Below are 18,733 nucleotides of genomic sequence, written 5' to 3'. Positions count from 1 at the left end.
AGTGGAGAGCTTTCCCTGAATTATCTGAACTCCAAAGCTATAAATAATGTGTCGCTTTTGATTGATGAAACTGTGTGCATTCTCATTTAAAAGAAACAATATTCCAGGCTTCAGCATTTCAAATAGCAACTTAAAGCATGTAGAGTACAGATTAATGTGAAATAATATCAGATATTGGTGAGCTAATTTGTCACTTATAACTGGACACTATGTTCTGTATCCCCCTGCTTACAAGCAACCAGAATCCTAGGCCAGTCCGGGAAAACCCTGCTCACTGTGACTCAATAGCTGTAACTGTGGGTGAAGTTTAAGAATGTGGACACAGTCCAAAGAAGCCCCTTCAAGCTGCATACTTATTATATTTGTGTTTCAGCTCAAGCCCTCTAAATGGCAATATTTATTTTGAGTGGAGTTACAAGCTGTGATGATTTAGCTATTGCTATGATCATCCAAATCCACATTAATGAGTACATGGTCATTTAGAGGTCAAAATAATTAATAAAAAATCACACGCAGTAGGTGATCCCATATAGAGCCAATTCATTAATGGGCTTAACATAGTTCTTCAGCTATTTTGCCTACAGACATATAAGGCCAAATTCTGCCCCCTGTTTCACCCATGCAACACTAGGTGTAACTAGGGGCACGATTTGTCCAGAGACTAAAGCAAAAACAACAGCTTATGCATGTTATTCCACTATTCGTCTAAATGAAACAGTGAATTTTGAAATCTGGGTTCAACTACTTAATTACTAATGCTAATAACTTAGCAACAGTCCAAAGAATTCCCTCACCCTGTTTGAGTCAGTGATATTTAATTAGATTTAACACATGAGTTACAAGTTCAACCCAGTTCTGGTTTTAAAAGCCAGCTTGATTCATATGTTATAATACATCCATCCCATTTTGCTACAGAGAATCTCATTTTCAAATATTTTACGTAATTTATCCAACAAGACTTATAGAGACAAGGCAACCTTTTTGTGTTCTCAACTTCAGCTATTTTCAGGCAAGGAATGGAAAGTTAGGCTACAAAGGTGGTGCAGTATTTTAATAAGACAAATAATAACCAAAAACAGCCACGTCCCTGAGTGACGTAGTTATACCAACCTAACTCTGTGTGTGAACAGCACTATGTCGACAAGACAAGAGAAACTCTTGGGCATGGGTGGGAGGGGAGGAGAGGATAATTATGGCCTTGTCTACACTGCAGAGTTAAGTTGATGCAAGGCATCTTACGTCAACCTTAATATGTCTATTCTGAAATTTCGCTCCCGCTGATATAACTGCCCCGCTACACCAGCTTAATAACTCCACCTCCACAAGAGGGATAGAATCAGTGTTGATGTAGTTAGGTCAATGCAGTATCAGTGTAGACACCACATTGCTTACATCGACTGTTACTGGCTTTCAGAAACTATCCCGCAATGCCCCACACTGACAGTACCATTGATACAAGCGCTGCTAGTGAGGATGCACACTGCTGACACCAGGAGCATAGCGTGGACACGCAGAAGCGATTTAATTACTGCAGCACCTGTATGCTAATGTAACTTAGGTGGACATAATTTGTAGTGTAGATAAGCCCTATGCCAATCTACCACTCTTAACAGCTGCCCAGAACTCTGCTGTCTCAGGCAACTGCCTAAATTACCTATAGGTAGAGCAGCTTCTGCTCCAAAGCCGTGGTGTGTGTGACCTAGTGCACAAGGCTGGGCCTCAAGAGAGTGAAGAGATCAGACCATTAAAAACAGTTGTTCAGTTAAAAAATAAATTTAAAACATTTTTAAAAAAAACCTTTCTGCTAGTGGGTACCATATTGTTGGTTTGAATAATATTCCTTAGACTGGAAAATATCACTAGAATCTATAATACCTGAACTGTTAAAAGGGTAAAACAAAAATAAATAAAAAAAAACAAAAAGAAAGAAAACCCACACTCCTCCACACACACCCAGTTAGATGTCCACTTTAATACATGCAGAAAGAAGGGAAAAGAAACAGCACTGCTTGAACATTGAGTGATCTGGTATCAACTGACAGTCCTACGTGATATTATAGACAGTTATTCTATGGAGTGAGGTAATCTCTCTTATTGGACTAACGTCTGTTGGTGAGAGAGAGAAGCTTTCGAACCACACAGAGCTCTTCTTCAGATCCGGGAAAGGAACTCCCAACTTCACAGCACAATGCAAGCTGGAACAAATTATTTAGCACAAGTAGGTAGCACATATTGTAAGGGACCATTCAAGATAGAGTGACCTGTTAACACCTCTGCAGTCATAGGACTAACAGAGGGAGTTAGCAGGTTACCGATTGTTGTAATAAACCATAAATCCAGTGTTCCTGAGGCATTTAGTGCATGGATGAGATATACTTCATGTTGTGATAAGCATGTGCAGGATCCATGGATCTTGAAAAGTGTGTTGGGGGAGGGTTGGTGTTGATCATGGTAGCAGTGGTAGTCTGTAGATTTTGCATCTGTTGTTGTGACAGGGTGTGGTGGTGCTTGGAGGTCTGTAGGGACCTTGCTTCTGAAGATGAACTTGGAGAGATTTGGGAGTTGTTTGAAGGCCAGAAGTGGGGATTCAGGAAAGGTTTCTTTTAGGACGGGTCTCCATCAAGTATGGATTGTAGTTGTTTGATGATACCCTGTTAGGGTGGTAGGTGAAAAAAAGGCATGTGTGCAGTCAGAGGGTTTATTTCTGTATTGAAGCAGGTTCTCCTGTGGTATTTGGATGTCGCATTCCATAATACGATCTGCTTCTCTGGTGGAGTGTCCTTGTTTGGAGAAGGTGGTTTTAAGTGTATTAAGGTGCATATCCCAGACTTTCTCCTCAGAGAGGTAACAGGATCTAACTTTCAGTATGTGGGATTTTCTTCTAATTGCACAAAGCTGTGCCTTCATAACACATTTGCACATGCAGTTACCATATTTTTCACACAAAAATGTCTTCAGTTGCATAATTAGGCATGTAAACTGGGTGGATACTCAACTGCAGGGCAAAAATAGAGCCCAGGTTGAAGCCCCTTTAAAATGTTGCTTTAAGAGTGAATGTCATGTACTGTACATTCATAGCATATGTGTGCACTTTCCTACATATATTTTCTTTTCTTACATAACTATAATATTTCCTCATATTACTTTTCCATGTGAGCAATTGTTCTAGTTGTCACAGAAATATTATACATTCACAAAGTGGTGGTGATTTGTACAATTGTGAATGGAAGGAGAGGTACCCACAAAGCTCACTTTAAGATGTGTTCACACTATGAAAAGATAGAGAACCGTTGGCATAGTATATATTTTACAGCTCTTCAGCTGATTCTAAGACTTCAACATATACTTTTTGTGTAAACTGCTGTTTTCTTTAACAATTAGTAATGAAGTTCAAGATCTCACTTTAAATGTCCTTTGTTCAAATCTTGCTTCTGTCTAGTGAAAGAATTCATGATTTGACCACAATGCATTTTACAAGGATACTAAACAACGTAAGAAATTATGTTTTAATTTAAAATAACTATGCCAGTATTTACAAGATGATCAATAATTATGCTTTACTTACAAAATCGATACTTTCTTGCATAGTTGGAGGGATATAAAGTTCCGGAGTCTGAGTTTTACCAAACTGATCATTATTATGTTTGTTGGGAGTTTCAAATCCAGGGTGAAAAGCTGAAGATGAACTGAGGACTCTGCTGATATATGAGCTGGAGTCATTCTCACAGATTTGTTTGAAGAGATTATTCTCAAGAGCTGAAAAGATTAACAGAAATAGGAAGTTTGTAGAGGCAAACAAAAGCAAAGACACACTTTGTGATATAAAGCATGAACCTTTAATTCTAATGGTTTATGAGAGATTGACTGCTAAGATCATGTCAGAATTGCCGTGGGAAGGAATAAAACAATGTAATCTTCAGAATGATTTGATTTTTAAAGTCCAACATTTGAAAGAGTTAGAAACTACTGGTCTTAGACCAGTGTCCAGAAAGAAAAAATTGTGTGTATTAGAGAGATGAACCACTTATACATTTTACTCTGATTCTTACAGGAAATTCAGTGCATATGTGGATCATTGCCAGACTTGCTCTAAAGTGATCATACAGAAGTACAAAGAAAAGTCTATACTCCAGTGCAATGGTTCTCAATCTTTTCCATCCCTGGACTTCCTTTCCCCAGAAAACCCTTCTATCTAGCTGGGATCCCTCTCCAGTTTAGCAATATGAAAAAAGCAAAGTGATTATGACATCTGTTCATGACCCCAGCTTCAGAACCCCTGGTCTAATATTTGTAGATCTGGTTGGCAGTCACCTATTTGTCTTGAAAGCTGCTATATACATCCTAGATGTATTTACTTCTGAAACATCGTGAATTAATTGGTACAGGGAAAATATGCTGAAAAATTATGTCCTCTCAAAAAGAGAATGACTTGAAAAGTAGATCAGAAAATTATATGAAAAGAGATGATATAAAAATGAGTATTCTAAAAAACTGTTTTTGTTGCTTCATATATCAATATCTCACAGTTAATGACTGAATGGAATTATATAGGGCTGGGAAGGGCTGCTTTATTAGTATCTAAAGAGCCTAGGGACAGATGATTAGAAAAAGTTGCTGAATCTGTGTTTAAGATCCCAATCCTGCTATGAACTCTTCACGGGCTGGCCCCTGAACCCACACAAAGCCTCACTGATGTCAAGAGATGCATTAGATGATGCATTAGATGATGCATAGATGATGCAAGAGATGCATTAGAAAATAGGAATGATTTTACCACTTACTCAGTTAGGTTCCAGTTCTGCAATGATGTCTGTGCAGGCAGACTTCACTGCAGGATCAGAGGCTAACTGAGTAGGTAGTATCCTCTGTCCTATACTCTGATATAAATATTGCCAATAGAGTTTAAAAAAAGATATAGGCTCAGATCCACAAAGGTATTTAGGCTCATAACTTCCATTGATACTCCCTTTGTGTATCTGAGCCATAATGTTTTAATTTGCCATAGCAAAATGTCAATCGTATGAGTTTGTAACGAGGCATGCTGGCCCTTTAAGGCAGCCTACAGGCCTAGCACAGGCCTCATAGACATTTCAGTTCAGAAAAAAGACTCTCTGCGGATTATAGCTCCTATGGGACATGGTGACTGCAAAGCTGAGAGCAAGGCCTGGTAGGAGGTCCTTTTTCCCAGTGTGAAAGAGACATGGGAGGCAGCAATACTGGTGATGAGTCCTCTCAGGTGAGAGAACCTGGAAAGGGTGTGCCAAGAGCAAAGGAAGGCAGAAGATTCTGGACATTAACTGCTGGCTAGGTAAGTGGTAGGGTGGGGGGTTTGGGTTCTGTGAAACACTGGTCTACTTTCTATGGGGGAGGGAGCTGTATAGTGTGCATGGCCTCCATCTCAGTAGGAGGAGAACCAGTCTCCTGGGGACAGGCTGGCTAGAGTAGTCAGAAGGGGGTTAAACTAATAGCAAAAGGGGGGGAGAGATCAGAAAAGGGAAAATATGAGAACAGGTTAGCACAAAACAGACGTTGAGAATAATATTTATCAAGGAACCCAAGGAGGATATGAAGGGAAGAAATTCTTTAACTACCTATACACCAATGCTAGCCACCGAAGTAATAAACAAGAGGGGTTGGAATTGCTCATTTATGGCACAAATTTGATCTAGCTGGTATTACTGAAACTTGGTGGGATTATTTGCATAATGGGAATGTTAAAATCAATGGTTATAACCTAGTTAGGAAGGATCAAGTAGGCACAGGGGAGAGGGAGTGGCACTTTATGTCAAAAATGACACTACCTGTTTCCAAGTCACTGATAACTTGGAAGAAAATGACCTTGAGGGCTTATGGATCAATGCGTTAATAGATAATGCACAACATGGAGTGTTAGTTGGTGTCTGTTATGTATCACCAAATCACACTAGGGAACATTTTTTCCTATATGCACCTCTTTCTAGCATATAGGAAAAAATGTGACTCTGGGGGACTTCAGTTTGAGAAACATAGACTGGAGGTCTCATGCTTCCAGTATTAAAACATCCTTAGAATTTCTGAATATTACAGATGACAATTTTCTAACTTAAAAAGAATTGCGTTCAACACTGTATCAGACCTATATCCTCATCTTCATAGATAAAGAGGAACTGATGACAGAACTAAAAATGAATAGTAGCCTAAGTACAAGTGATCATGACTTGATGATGTCATCATTATAATGTCCAAACAGAATAAGGTCCAGACCAGTAATATATTTACTTGGGATTTTAAAAGGGCCAATTTCACAAAGCTGAGAACAATTATGAGCCAAATAAGTTGGGAAGAAGAATTTAATCAAAAAATGTAAATGATAATGGGGAATTATTTAAGAACACTTTACTAGATGCCTAAAAATCCACAATCGAAGAAGAAGGCTATATTGGTTTTAAAAAAAAGACCTGGTTGAGAGGGGTATCTTACAAATAGAAGAAATGAGATTCTAATAGTAATGAATATAAATCAGAAGCTAGGAATTGTAGAAAACTGATAAGAGAAGCAAAAGGACACAAAGAGAACTCTATAGGCAGAGTTAAGGACAATAAGAACAACTTTTTAAAGTATATTAGGAACAAAAAGAACCATAACAATGGCATTGGTCCATTATTAGATGGAAATGATAGATTTATCAATAAAAATACAGAAAAGGCAGAACTATTCAATAAATATTTCTGTATTTGTGGGGAGGGAAGGTGTAATCATATATGATAACACTCTTTCCATTCTACTAGTATCTCCGGATGATGCTAAACACAGCTACTAATGTTAGAAATTTGTAAATCAGCAGATTCAAATAACGTGCATCCAAGAGTTTTAAAAGAGTTTGCCAAGAAGTTCGCTTGACCTGTTAATGTTGCATTTCAATAAGTCTTAGAACACTAGGGAAGTTCCAGAAGACTGAACGAAAGCTAATATTGTGCCGATATTTAAATTAAATTTTGCAAGATGCCCCACGTAATTATAGACCTATCAGTCTGACATTGATCGCAGGCAAGATAATGGAGCACTGATATGGGACTCAGTTAATAAAGAATTAAGGGAGGTAATAGAATTATCAATCAACATGGGTTTATGGGAAATAGATCTTGTCAGACTACTTTTAATGAGATTACACATTTGGTTAATTAAGATAACAGTGGTGATGTAATAGACATCTGTAAAGCATCTGACTGGGTACTACATGACATTTTGATTAAAAAACTAGAACACTATAAAATTAATATGGCACACATTAAATGGATTAAAAGCTGGCTAACTGATAGGTCTCAAAATATAATTGTAAATGGGGAATCATTGAGGAGGTGTCTTTCTAGTGGGGACCTGAAGGGATCCATTCTTGGCCTTATGCTATTTAACATTTTTGTCAATGACCTGGAAGAAAACATAAAATTATCACTGATAAAGTTTGCAGAAAACACAAAAATTGGGAGAGTGGGTGGACTCGAGAGGCTGTTGTGTGGCATGGAGAAATAGCTCCCTTGAGCTGCAGAACCATCTGCTAATATCCATTTCCATCCAGAGTCCAGGGCCCCTGACTGACCTCACTAATATAGGAACAGGTACCCCCAAATTTTTGGAATGTCAGCAGGCAAATATTTGTCTGCTTGCAAGCTCTACAAGTAGCTGAAAAACAAGGAGAATAGACAGCCCCCTGCCCACACACACACTGTGAACAACATGACAGCTGCTAAGATCATTGTGTCTGTGATGGCCCTGCTGAAGAAAATTGTGGCAGACACAATAGATGTCAAAGCAACACAATACAATTCACTGTTACCTCAATTAATTCCTCTCTGGAATGCTGACAGGACGGGTGAATGAAGCAGAAGGGATATCATCATCAATGGAAGATAACAAAATTTCTCTGCTCAGATACAGAGAAGCCTCACAGATTTATTTTCTCTTAAATCTAAACTGGCAGATCTCAAGGAAAGGTCTCATTACAATAAATTTGAGAATTAGAAGAGTACCTGAAGGGGCAGAGAGAGACAACTCCCTAGAGTGTGTTGCTTGGCTCCTTTGAGAAATGCTCCGCTTGCTGAATGATTTTAAATTTGATTTAGGGAGAGCATATAGGTCTGTGGCTCCTAGGCCAGCCTCAAATGCCAAACCTCGTGCACTGATTGTCAAATTTCTCAGTTTTACAGTAAAAGGAAAAAATAATGCTGCTAGTTCATAGGAAATAAAAAGAACTGTTAAGGGGATGCCACAAAATAAGCTCTTGATTTCTCAAGATTTAGTAAAAGATGTGGTTGGACAGAGATCAGCCTTTAAATGCTCAAGCGCATTTGCTAACCAGCGAGGGCTCAAATATTTTATAAAGCTTCCAGTAGTTTCATTTCAGGGTGGGTGAGGAAGTACATCAGTTCCAAAAGCCACAAGAAGCAAAATGATTTTTTAATAGCCTGCAATGAAATGAGTACCTGTTCTGTTTTATACCAAGTTGAATTCCCAATTGTTATGTCTCCCTAGCTGCACTTATGAACCTATCCAGTTACTGTGACTAATTTACTTACTTATTTTTGTTATTTCTTCCAATCCAAGGTTATACTTTATTAAGTTTTGAGACGTGTATATCAATTCTCATCAAATGGCTAAATGTAAAGGGCCCCAGCAGGGGAGTTATGGCAACATCTCATTCCAAATTGATCTCATGAAAGTGAATTGACTGTGGAAAGGATCTATTTAAATTGTGTATTAGCAATATTAGGTGCTTTTGCTTGGGTATTCATGAAAGATTTGACAACATCACATGGCAGATCACCACGAACAATTTGTTTGTGATAATACTAGGCCTGTATGTTGGCTTGGCTGCTACATACACGAAAGACAGGGCAGTGCAGCTCCCTGTTGCTCTGTAGAAATGTGAGGGTTCCTGTACTGCTTTTTAAAGTTGGTGCCAGTGAGAGACCATGCTGTGTCACCATGCTTTACTGCACATAGCCTGGCAGCTTGACTTCCTGTGTGCAGGAAGTGCAAGACAGCTTTCCTCCCCGTAACACATCCTGGAAAGCTGCACAGGAGCTGAGCAATGTAATTGTACTCCCCTGTGGTCCAACAGAGCAGAGGAGAAGAGCAACATGGGTTGCTGAGCTACAAAGATGGTAACTTCTACACTCCCTATCATCTCCTACTTCCTCCCTTGCATCCTGCTTGCCCCTCTCCCCATGTTCCCTGCCTTCCTCTCCCACCATGCCCTTCCTCCACCACCTGTTGTTCCCCAATCTCTTCTCCCTGTTGCCCCTTGCCCTGAACCGTCTGTCCCCTCTTCCCCCCTCAATTTCTTCAGTTCCTTTCCCATCCTAACATCTTTGATAAGCTCAAATCCCGAGTACATGAACACGAAGTATGAAGTTAACATAGAAGAGTCACTTTGTCAGTTGGATTGTTTGTTGTGTTCTTTGGTACAGTAATTTACAATTTGTGGGAGCAGTTAGATTTCTCCCATTAGCTATATGTTTGTGTAATATGGGGAAAGGGAAACTGACTGCTTCCATGGCTGTGGAAAAGTTATCCCCACAACATACAATGTCTCATTTTGTGCACCGAGCTTTATTACCAGTGTTCTGGGGTTTGGCTTGGCAAACTGAAAAGATTACAAATTAAGGGATAATATACAGGTATATTCTTGACATACCAAGTTAAGAAATATTATGTTTGTGGAGTCCGTACTCCCTTTCTATTACCGTACAGCGTAGTTACTACTTTGTGGTATGGGAAAAATAGAACACCTGTTACAATAATAAATAATAATAATTAATTAAAACTAACAATAATTAATTTAAATAATGGATATTGGTGGAACTTCCAACCTGATTGGTGTGTCTGAGTGGCCTGTCCCCATCAGAATTTGAGTGATTTACTTTTGTCTATAATAAGTGTTTGATAATTGTTGCCTTTTCATTGTGCTGTCCTATGCTTGATATAAAGTTAAATTGTTGTATCTAAGTTATGTGTTTTTATGTTTTTGTTTTAGCTTGTCTTTTTGTGCTCTTCCCTCCCCAACTCCAGAGCCACCTCCTGGAAATCTGGCAAGTGGCAAGCATCTGGCAAGGTAATCCAAAATCAGAGGAATAAGTGTCTGAGACATTTCATACATGGACTCCCCACAATGGGTTTCTGTGTGGGAAGTAGGATGAGATATAATTGAGAAAATGACACAAATGTTCCATCACCTTCATTTGTAAGACTATATATACAAAAATAATTCTTAACACAGCCACATGGTCCTGAATCTTAATTTTATTTCCTGGAATATGACAGGTTTTAATAATCCAATTAAAAGAAAAAAGTGTACTCATTATTAAAGAAAGCAAAGGCAGATGTAGTGCTTTTGCAGGAGACACACTTGACCACAGATGAGGCTGCTAAATTAGAAGATGACTGAGTAGGAAAAGCAATGTCTTGATGCTTTTCCTCCAGATCCAGAGGGGCAGTCATCCTCTTCCATAAAGAACTGTCAGTAACAATCTGAGTCAATTTTAGACAATCGGCAGATTTTTAATCCTTAAAGTCACCACAAGTGGATCTGAACTAATCATTATTAATATGTATGGACTTAATCTTGATGATCTTGAAACCTTTTATAGGTTTTTTTTTTTACTAGATTACATGGAGAACCCCATATCCCTACTGTGATTGCTGGAGATTTAAATGAGGTGCTCAATCCTTTTACGAACAAATCTTGATCTCAGGGTCATATATCAGCCAAAACTAAAATGGCTCTGGAGTTGCACATTGAAGATCTGGGACTATGTGTTATTTAGTGACTTATACATCTAATGGATAGATACTAGTTAGAATTTTCTCCAGTACATGGGTCCTATTCCTATATAGATTACTTTTTTGATCTCCAGGGACTTGGTTAATTCTGTAATTGATTCCTCCATTAATACAAGTGCTGTCTCTGATCATATCCATATAACTCTTCAAATAGGAACAGACCTGCGAAAGAAACAGCCATGTAGCTAGAGATTTAATTCTTCACTTTCATTAGATCCCCATTTCAAAATTTTTTTTAGTGAAAAAGAAATTGGCCTGTTCCTGGAGACAAATGAACCCTCAGCATCTTCTAGCAGGCTATTGTGGGAGGCATTCAAGGCCAATTTGAGGGGTAGAATTGTAAGTTTTGCATCTGCCAAGAAGAAGGAACGTAGAGAAAATATGAGAGCTCTTGAGAAAAAAGATTTGCCTTATGCTACAGCTCCATCTCCAGATTTGCTGCAATCCCTAATTAATTATAGATCTGAACTCAATAAGATGCACTCAGCACAGGCTGAATTTGCCCTATTTTGACTCAGGCAGGACTTCTGGGAATCAGGTGAAAGAGCTGGCAAGTTCTTGGCATAAGATAAGATAAAAAGACCTTTACATGTAGAAGCACAGACATGGTAAATTATATACATCTCCTGAAGATTAATGAAGCATTCTTTAACTTCTATAAAGATCTGTACAAATTGGACACAAAACCCTCCACAGATGCTTTGGATCAATTTTTCAAAAATATTACATTACTGCAAATTACTGCAGCCCAGCATAGAAACCTTGATATGCTCCAAGTGGAGGACGAGTTAATTGAGAAGATTAAGAATATGTAAGTGGGGAAAGCTCCCAAGGCAGATGGTTTCCCTGCTGAATGGACACTTCCTTGACCTCCTGTCTGACAAAATGCTTTAAATGTTTAATAAGTTATTCCTAGAAGGCACCCTTCCCTCTATGCTAAAAGAAGCCATAGAATCAGTTATTCCTAAACCAGGCAGATATGCCACATTCCATTATAGGACAATTTCACTTATTAATAGTGATATCAAAATATTGGCAAAAGTTCTGGCAATGCAATTTAGGGTTTTCTCATGCACCCAAATCAAGTGGAGTTTGTCAGAAGCCATCACAGCTCTGATAACCTTCACAAATGTATTGATATTATAGCAGTGAAATACGATGACCTGAACCACAAGCTGTATTAAATGTAGATGTAGAAAAGGCTTTTGACAGAGTGGGTGGGAGGTATATGTTTTATAATCTACAGAAATTAGGATTTGGATCCCTATTTAGTTCCTGGATTCAACTGTTATATTCTCACCCAGCCTCTCACATCACAACCAATGATGTGACCTCAGATACCTTCAGACTTTTCTGGGGTACTAGGCGAGGGTACCCATTGTCTCCATTACTTTTAGATTTGGCTCTTGAGCCCCTGGCAATAGTTATATGGGCTGCTCTAGATATTTAAGGCATGCAGCTTAGTTCCATGGAGTATAAATTGATGCTATATGTAGATGATGCCCTTTTGTATATTCCAAAATGGAAACCACTATTCTAGCACTCCTATCACTAATTCAAAAATTTGGTGCAATATTTGATTACAAAATAAATTGTGAAAAATCAGAACTGTTGAAAATCACTTGGTTGTCGGGTAGTGTGGCTATTTCTCAATGAATACTCTGACTACGTTTTTCTATAGTCTAAGCAGACTACCCGTATATACCTCTCCATCTTATTTTAGAAAATCCAGTAACAATTATTAGAGCCTCTCTGTGGGGTCCAGGTCGATACCCACAACTATAATTTAAAAAAATACAGCTCCCTGTAGGCAAGGTGAGAATTTGGGCTTCCAGGCCTACAAAATTACTATTATGATTTCATTATGTCACAGATGCAAATTGCTTCCAACATGCTAACACCTTTATACCCACAGAGGTGAAAATTGAACAGATATTAACGCATCTAATTCCATCTGTGGGTCTGCTCAGTTCTTCTTTTTGTTTCACAGAGAAAAATAAGGTACTTTCAGTGATGGCTGCACGAAGGATCTGGGGTATCCTAACTAAGATGTACCGATTTCATCCTCGCTGTCATGCCAAAGCACTTGTCTAGGGCAACGCAAACTTACAAATTGGGAAAAAAAACTCTAATGTGGAAGAACTGGCTGAGCCAGGGCATCATATGGATTTCCCAATTAGTGAGGTATGAGGGCTTTGTCTCTTTTCTAGCACTATAGCAACTGTATGACCTACCACCCTCAGCAGAATGGCAGTACTTACAACTAAAACACTTGCTAATATATCAGTTTGGTCTGAATGCTTTAGGACTGCCAGAGGCTCAGAGCTACTGGGAACCTTGTGTAAGGGGACTGTTGGCCCTTACTGAAACTTAGTGGGGGTTTTGGTTGGCCCTTCTCAGTACAAAAAGAAAGGAGAAGGATTGATGAGAAATCAAGACCCTGAGACTGACAGTCTCCAGAGCCAATGGGGAGAGGCCAACACTCCTGGTCCTCCTGATTGACAGGTGTGACAGGGGCTACCGGAGGGTAGTAGAAGGATGCTATGTTAGCCTAAGAATGACCAAGGACCTGTTCCCCTAGCAGCTGCCCAAGGTTTCCTTCAGGCTGATTAGGGTCAGCTGAGGCCAGGATCAGCTGAAATCAATTAGGATCAGCTGAGGCCAGGATCAGCTGAGACCAATAAAGCGCTGCCTGGGAGCAGATAAAAGCTCCCTGCCAGGCAGACAGGGTGCTCTTGAAGTCTGGAGAATGAGAACTGAGAGTGGCAGGAGCCAGAGAAAAGCAGGGGTTTGCCTGTTGGAGTGGCTACTTAGCCCTGACGAAAACCAAGGGAGGGAAGCAGCCTAGAGAGAAGACTTACATAGTGCCTTATAGCAGCAGCCAACCACTGCTGTCAGCCAGGGTCTCTGGGCTGGTGTCCGAAGAAGAGGGCAGGCTCGGACACCCCCTACCCCAACCGCCTCTGGACCAACCAGATAGTCTCTCCCTAACCTGGAGAAGAGGGTTTTTTTTCCCCTCTCCCCCGCCTTAGAACCTTGGCACTGCTTGGCCTGCGAAGGCCTGAAGGAAGACTGGGAAGAAGCGAGATGGCCACCATCTTAAGACTGGTGGGAGCCCTGGGCAGCCATTTTGTGCCCACCGCACTGGAAGAGCGCTCGGCCCACAGGAGCACGAAGGCCACCCTACCACACAGGGCAGGTGGCCCATTAGGGAATCAGGATCGCAGGTCCTCTCCTACATGTGAGCTGGAGCTCCCTGGGCCAGAGCAGGGCCAAGCTAAGGAGCCCAAGCAGAGCTGGGAGCAGAGCTGCACCAGCCAGAGCCAGAGAGAACCAGATAAGCAGCCCAGGGAGCAGAGCCAAACTGGGAGGAGAGCCACTGCAGGCAGAGGCAGAGAAGTAGCCCAGAGAGCTCCGCTGGGCGCAGAGTTGCGCCAGCCAGAGGGACCAGAGGTGCAACCCACAGAGCTGAGTTGGAGGCAAAGCAGAAGCAGCAGTGCTGCTTACATTTGGAAATGCTTTTGAAACTTCCCAGACCTATGTCACTACATATCTTAAGAAAGATATGGTTAAGTGGTGATTTGATTACAGTCTATAAGTACCTACACGGGGAAGAGATATTTTATAAGTGGGCTCTTCAGTATATCAGAAGAAGGTATAATACAATCCAATTGCAGGAAGTTGAATCTAGACAAACTGAAACTGGAAATAAGTTGTAATTTTTTACCAATATGGGTAATTACTCATTGGAACAATTAACTAAGGGTCATGGTGAATTCTCCATCACTAGCAATTTTTAAATCAAGATTGGATTTTTTCTAAAAAATATATTCTACAAATTATTTTGGGGAAGTTCTATGACCTGTGTTATATAGGAGGTCAGACTAGATGATCACAGTGGTCCCTTCTGGCCTTGAAACCGATGAATCTATGGGGTGGAGAGACTGGGAAGGAGTAATTTCTGGTGGTGTCTGTCTATGGGTAGAAGACATTGGGAAATGTTGTAAACTCCCTTACAGCTCTCAGAGACACTTGTCTCTATGTGAAACTATGAAAAGGAGGGAAGGATTGACAGACTTTGAGGGAGATTAGTGACCCTGAGAGAGAGAGAGACTATGCTAAGGTGGGGAGAAATCCTCTTCACTCTCCTGCACAAAGAACAGAACATTTCACAGGCAGCAGAACTTTGACGGAGCACTGAGGCATTCTGGGGGAAGGTTGACACAAGCCTTCAATGGAGGGCTGGTAGCCCACAGAAAAAAAGAAGCTGGATAAAGAGTGGCTATGGGAACTCTCATTGATTGTGTTGGAAATTTCATTTGCCCTGGAAGGCATGAAGGTTTGATTTGGTGGCTAACCTCCACGGAGTGAGAGAAACTAAGGAATGAATTGCATCTGAAGTTAAGAGGTAAGCCACTTTGCCACAAAATTATACTGACTGACTTCAGTTGCTATTTCAAAGGCCTAATTCCATGCAATGCACTATTTTAATAGTTTGTGTTAAAGAGGCAGTACCTCTTACCTGGGAGTGTGATGAAGTCGTCTATCTGGTAAACATGTTCATTGTCAGGGTCTGTAGCAATGAGATCTAGTTCTTTCAGAAAATCGTTAAAGTTGGGATCAGTCTTCTGAGCCACTCCAATTACAAATATCTCAATGTTGATGGCATGCGCATTCCTCACTGTGACATTCAGCGTTTGATCACGAGTATCGGCTTGTCCATCTGTTATTACAACAGCCACTTTTCTTACCCCTTGTCGTGCAACCTGAAATATCTCAATGGCTTTGCTGATAGCTGTAGCTGTGTAGGTGCCTTCCCCTAGATACTGCATATTATCAATAGCAAGTTTCAGCTTGTCTTTGTTCATGTACTGCTGCAGAGTCGATACTAGCTCTACTTTGTGGCTGAAGTTGATAATGCCAATGCGGGCTGTAGCTTGGTTGACTGCTACCCTGTCAATGAGTGTTTTCACAAAATCTTTGACAATTTTGAAGTTTTCTGGTCCAACACTTTCTGAGCTGTCAATCACAAATACAAGTTCCAATGGAGTTTCTTTACATTTGACGCCACAGCCTAAAATATTAACAATTTTAGACATTTTATGAGAAACTTCTTTTCGATTAGACAATGAATGCAACTGAAAAAATATATATATCAGATTCTCAGTCACCCAAGCCAAGGTGACGTCTGAAAACAGTTAACTAAAGCAATCTACTGTTACTGAGACTTTTCCTAGGAAATGGTAGGCCAGATTCAGGACAGGGATAAATAGGTAGAAGATTCTTATTTCGCAAATTTTAAAGTACTTTATCTAGCTCTACATTTTTATAATGAAGGTGCTCTTATTTCTTGTTTAAATTTTGATTATTTACCCAGTGTCTACTAAACCAATATCTACTAACTATATATTAGAACCTAAGAACAGCCATACTGAATCAGACCAATAGTCCACCTACTCTAGTATCCTGCCTTCTGACAGTGGCCAGTGCCAGATGCTTCAGAGGGAATGAACAGGACAGAGCAATTATCAAAATGTCCATCCCCTGTCATCCACTCCCAGCTTCTGGCAAACAGAAATTTAAGGATACTCAGAGCATGGGGTTGTGTTCCTGACCACCTTGGCTAACAGCCATTGATGACTCTATCCTCCAAGAATTTATCTAATTCTTTTTTGAACCCAGTTATCCTTTTGGCCTTCACAACATCCCCTGGCAATGACTTCCACAGGTTGAGTGTGCATTGTGTGAAGAAGTACTTCCTTGTGTTTATTTTAAACCTGCTACCTATTCATTTCACTGAGTGTCCCCTGTTCTTGTTATGCTAAGGGGTAAATAACACTTTCCTATTCACTTTCTCTGCAACATTCTCGATTTTTATAGCCTGCTACCATATCCCCCCTTAGTCATTTCTTTTCCAAGATGAACAGTCCCAGTCTTTTTAATCTCTCTTCATATGGAAGCTGTTCCATACCCCTAATCATTTTTATGCCCCTGCTCTGTACCTTTTCCAATTCCAATATATATTTTCGAGATGGGGCAATCAGAACCACATGCAGTATTTAAGGTGTGGGCATACCATGGATTTATATAATGGTGCTATGATATTTTCTGTCTTATTATCTATCCCTTTCCTAATAGTTCCTAACATTGTTAGCTTTTTTGACTGCCACTGCATACTGAGCGGATATTTTCAGAAAATTAAGCACTATACTGTGCTATTATCTAAGTAGGAAACTAAATTTCCATAACCATAGCAATTTAATAACTTTCAATGGAACTATAATTTCAAAGTAAATTAATAAACGGGAATGTTCTTTATTGCATTTTGCTTTTATAATTTTAAGTTCTATCTCACTTAAAGCTCACAATCTAGTAACTGAAATCCTTTAATTAATAATTTCTGGAACCTTTAAAATAAGACAGGTAACTATGTGGTTTTTGTCCTCAGATGCCCCAGGTTTGCATAGTCTGTAAAGGCAATGTGCCAAACTCTAGGCCCAGTCACTCTTCTGCAGACAGTGTGTAGTACCTGATTAAGGGAAGACATCTCAGTGAGGTTATCCTTCCAGTAATTCAGTAGAGGGCAGGTTTTTGGCCACTTGCAGAACATTCTGCAGATCCCTGAAGATCCCAGAAATAGCAGAAGGCCTGGCTCCTGGTGTTCCCTCTTCCCTCTTCTCTTTCCCCCCAGATCTCTGGTAGCATGCCCAGGCTGTCAGAACTTACTCAGTACCCAGTACTCAGTACCCAGTATTCAGTCTGCCCCCAGTACCCTTTTTACACTGCTGAGGTAATATCTAGAGACATGTGATACAGCCTCTGGCTGGATTATACTTCCACTATGAGCTCTGCTGGGTTTCCTTTTGATTAACAGAATTCCTATTGATAGCCCATATGATGTGCTCACTTTTCAGATGAAAATCATAGTCTCTACCCAACTTCATTTACTTGCTGTAACATGTTTTTAAAAAATATTTTACGGATGACGCTGATATGCTTCCACATTAATGTGGAGTAGTAGGCGTCACTTGTATCCTTTCAACCCAGATAGTTTCAATGTGTTTCACTAAAACTTATTTCCCTTCTGTAATATAGATCTTACCACATATTTCCATGATAAGTCTGATAATTTCTTCTCTCTGAAAAAAAGTATTCATTAATTTTTTATGTTTATTCTAATCCTGAAGCATGTTTTTCTTTTGTTTGACTGATACTGAAGATCCAAACCTGCTTTCTCTCTCTTTTTTTTTTCTTTCCAGTTTTGCTGTTTTACAGAGCAAATTATATTGTATTTAGAGACAATTATAAAATGGTTGGAACTCATAAATATCACCTGTTGACAGGAGGCTATATCATGCCATCAGTTTTTAAATAGTACTCCCAGTGAAGTCAGTTAGCTGTTCTTAAAAATCTATATAATATATGGCCCAAGATATCTAAAATGAGTTGCTGTTGATACTAACCATAGATCTCAAGAGTTGTAACCCGTTTTTCAAATATCAGATATTAAGTCCTTTTGTGAACATTTAAAAAAAAAAAAAAAAAAAAACCTTGCAAAGATGACTCAGTTTCCTCTATACAGTTATCTCAGAGACAACCCGATTCATTATTTTATTATCTAAAATAACTTGTTTGAATGTATGAAAAAAACTGTGGTCTAGACTGTAGAAAGGTCATTACTACACACCCTACTCGTTTTCTATATGCATTTATACCCACCAGTATTGTGCATTCTCAGCAAATAACATGCAAGATAATGCCTGCTCCTGTCTATCATATGAAAGGGTTTTGAAACTCTCCATGTTTGGCCTGTGTCAATTCTTCAGGCAGTGATGTAGTTGGCAAAGTCTTTCCACAACCCCAGCCAGCAACAAAACTGACAACAGCACAGCAGAACCTGCCTAGGACTCTCATC

The 18,733-nt window shown here is 39.7% G+C and overlaps 1 protein-coding gene across 3 annotated transcripts in view; it reads right to left on the bottom strand.

Annotated features, from left to right (window-relative positions):
• The window catches only part of COL28A1 (collagen type XXVIII alpha 1 chain), a 126,004-nt gene that overhangs the window by 15,079 nt on the left and 92,192 nt on the right, over positions 1–18,733 (bottom strand). For 2 of the 3 annotated variants that reach the window (XM_067562144.1, XM_067562145.1), the window contains 3 exons: positions 17,921–17,957; positions 15,341–15,892; positions 3,566–3,756 (listed from right to left, as the gene is read on the bottom strand). The exons of the other annotated variant lie outside the window; for it this stretch is intronic. In XM_067562144.1, the coding sequence (XP_067418245.1) occupies positions 3,566–3,756; positions 15,341–15,892; positions 17,921–17,957 (780 nt within the window). The remainder of the gene's footprint in view (positions 1–3,565; positions 3,757–15,340; positions 15,893–17,920; positions 17,958–18,733) is intronic. 3 annotated transcript variants of the gene reach the window in all.

Source organism: Emydura macquarii, unplaced genomic scaffold (genome assembly GCF_026122565.2).
Source record: "Emydura macquarii macquarii isolate MOO-44397 ecotype Brisbane River unplaced genomic scaffold, CSIRO-AGI_Emac_v2 contig_2422, whole genome shotgun sequence".
Classification (NCBI taxonomy): Eukaryota; Metazoa; Chordata; order Testudines; family Chelidae; genus Emydura; species Emydura macquarii.
The sequence above is the reverse complement of the archived record's forward strand: the minus strand, read 5'-3'. Positions and strand labels throughout refer to the sequence as shown.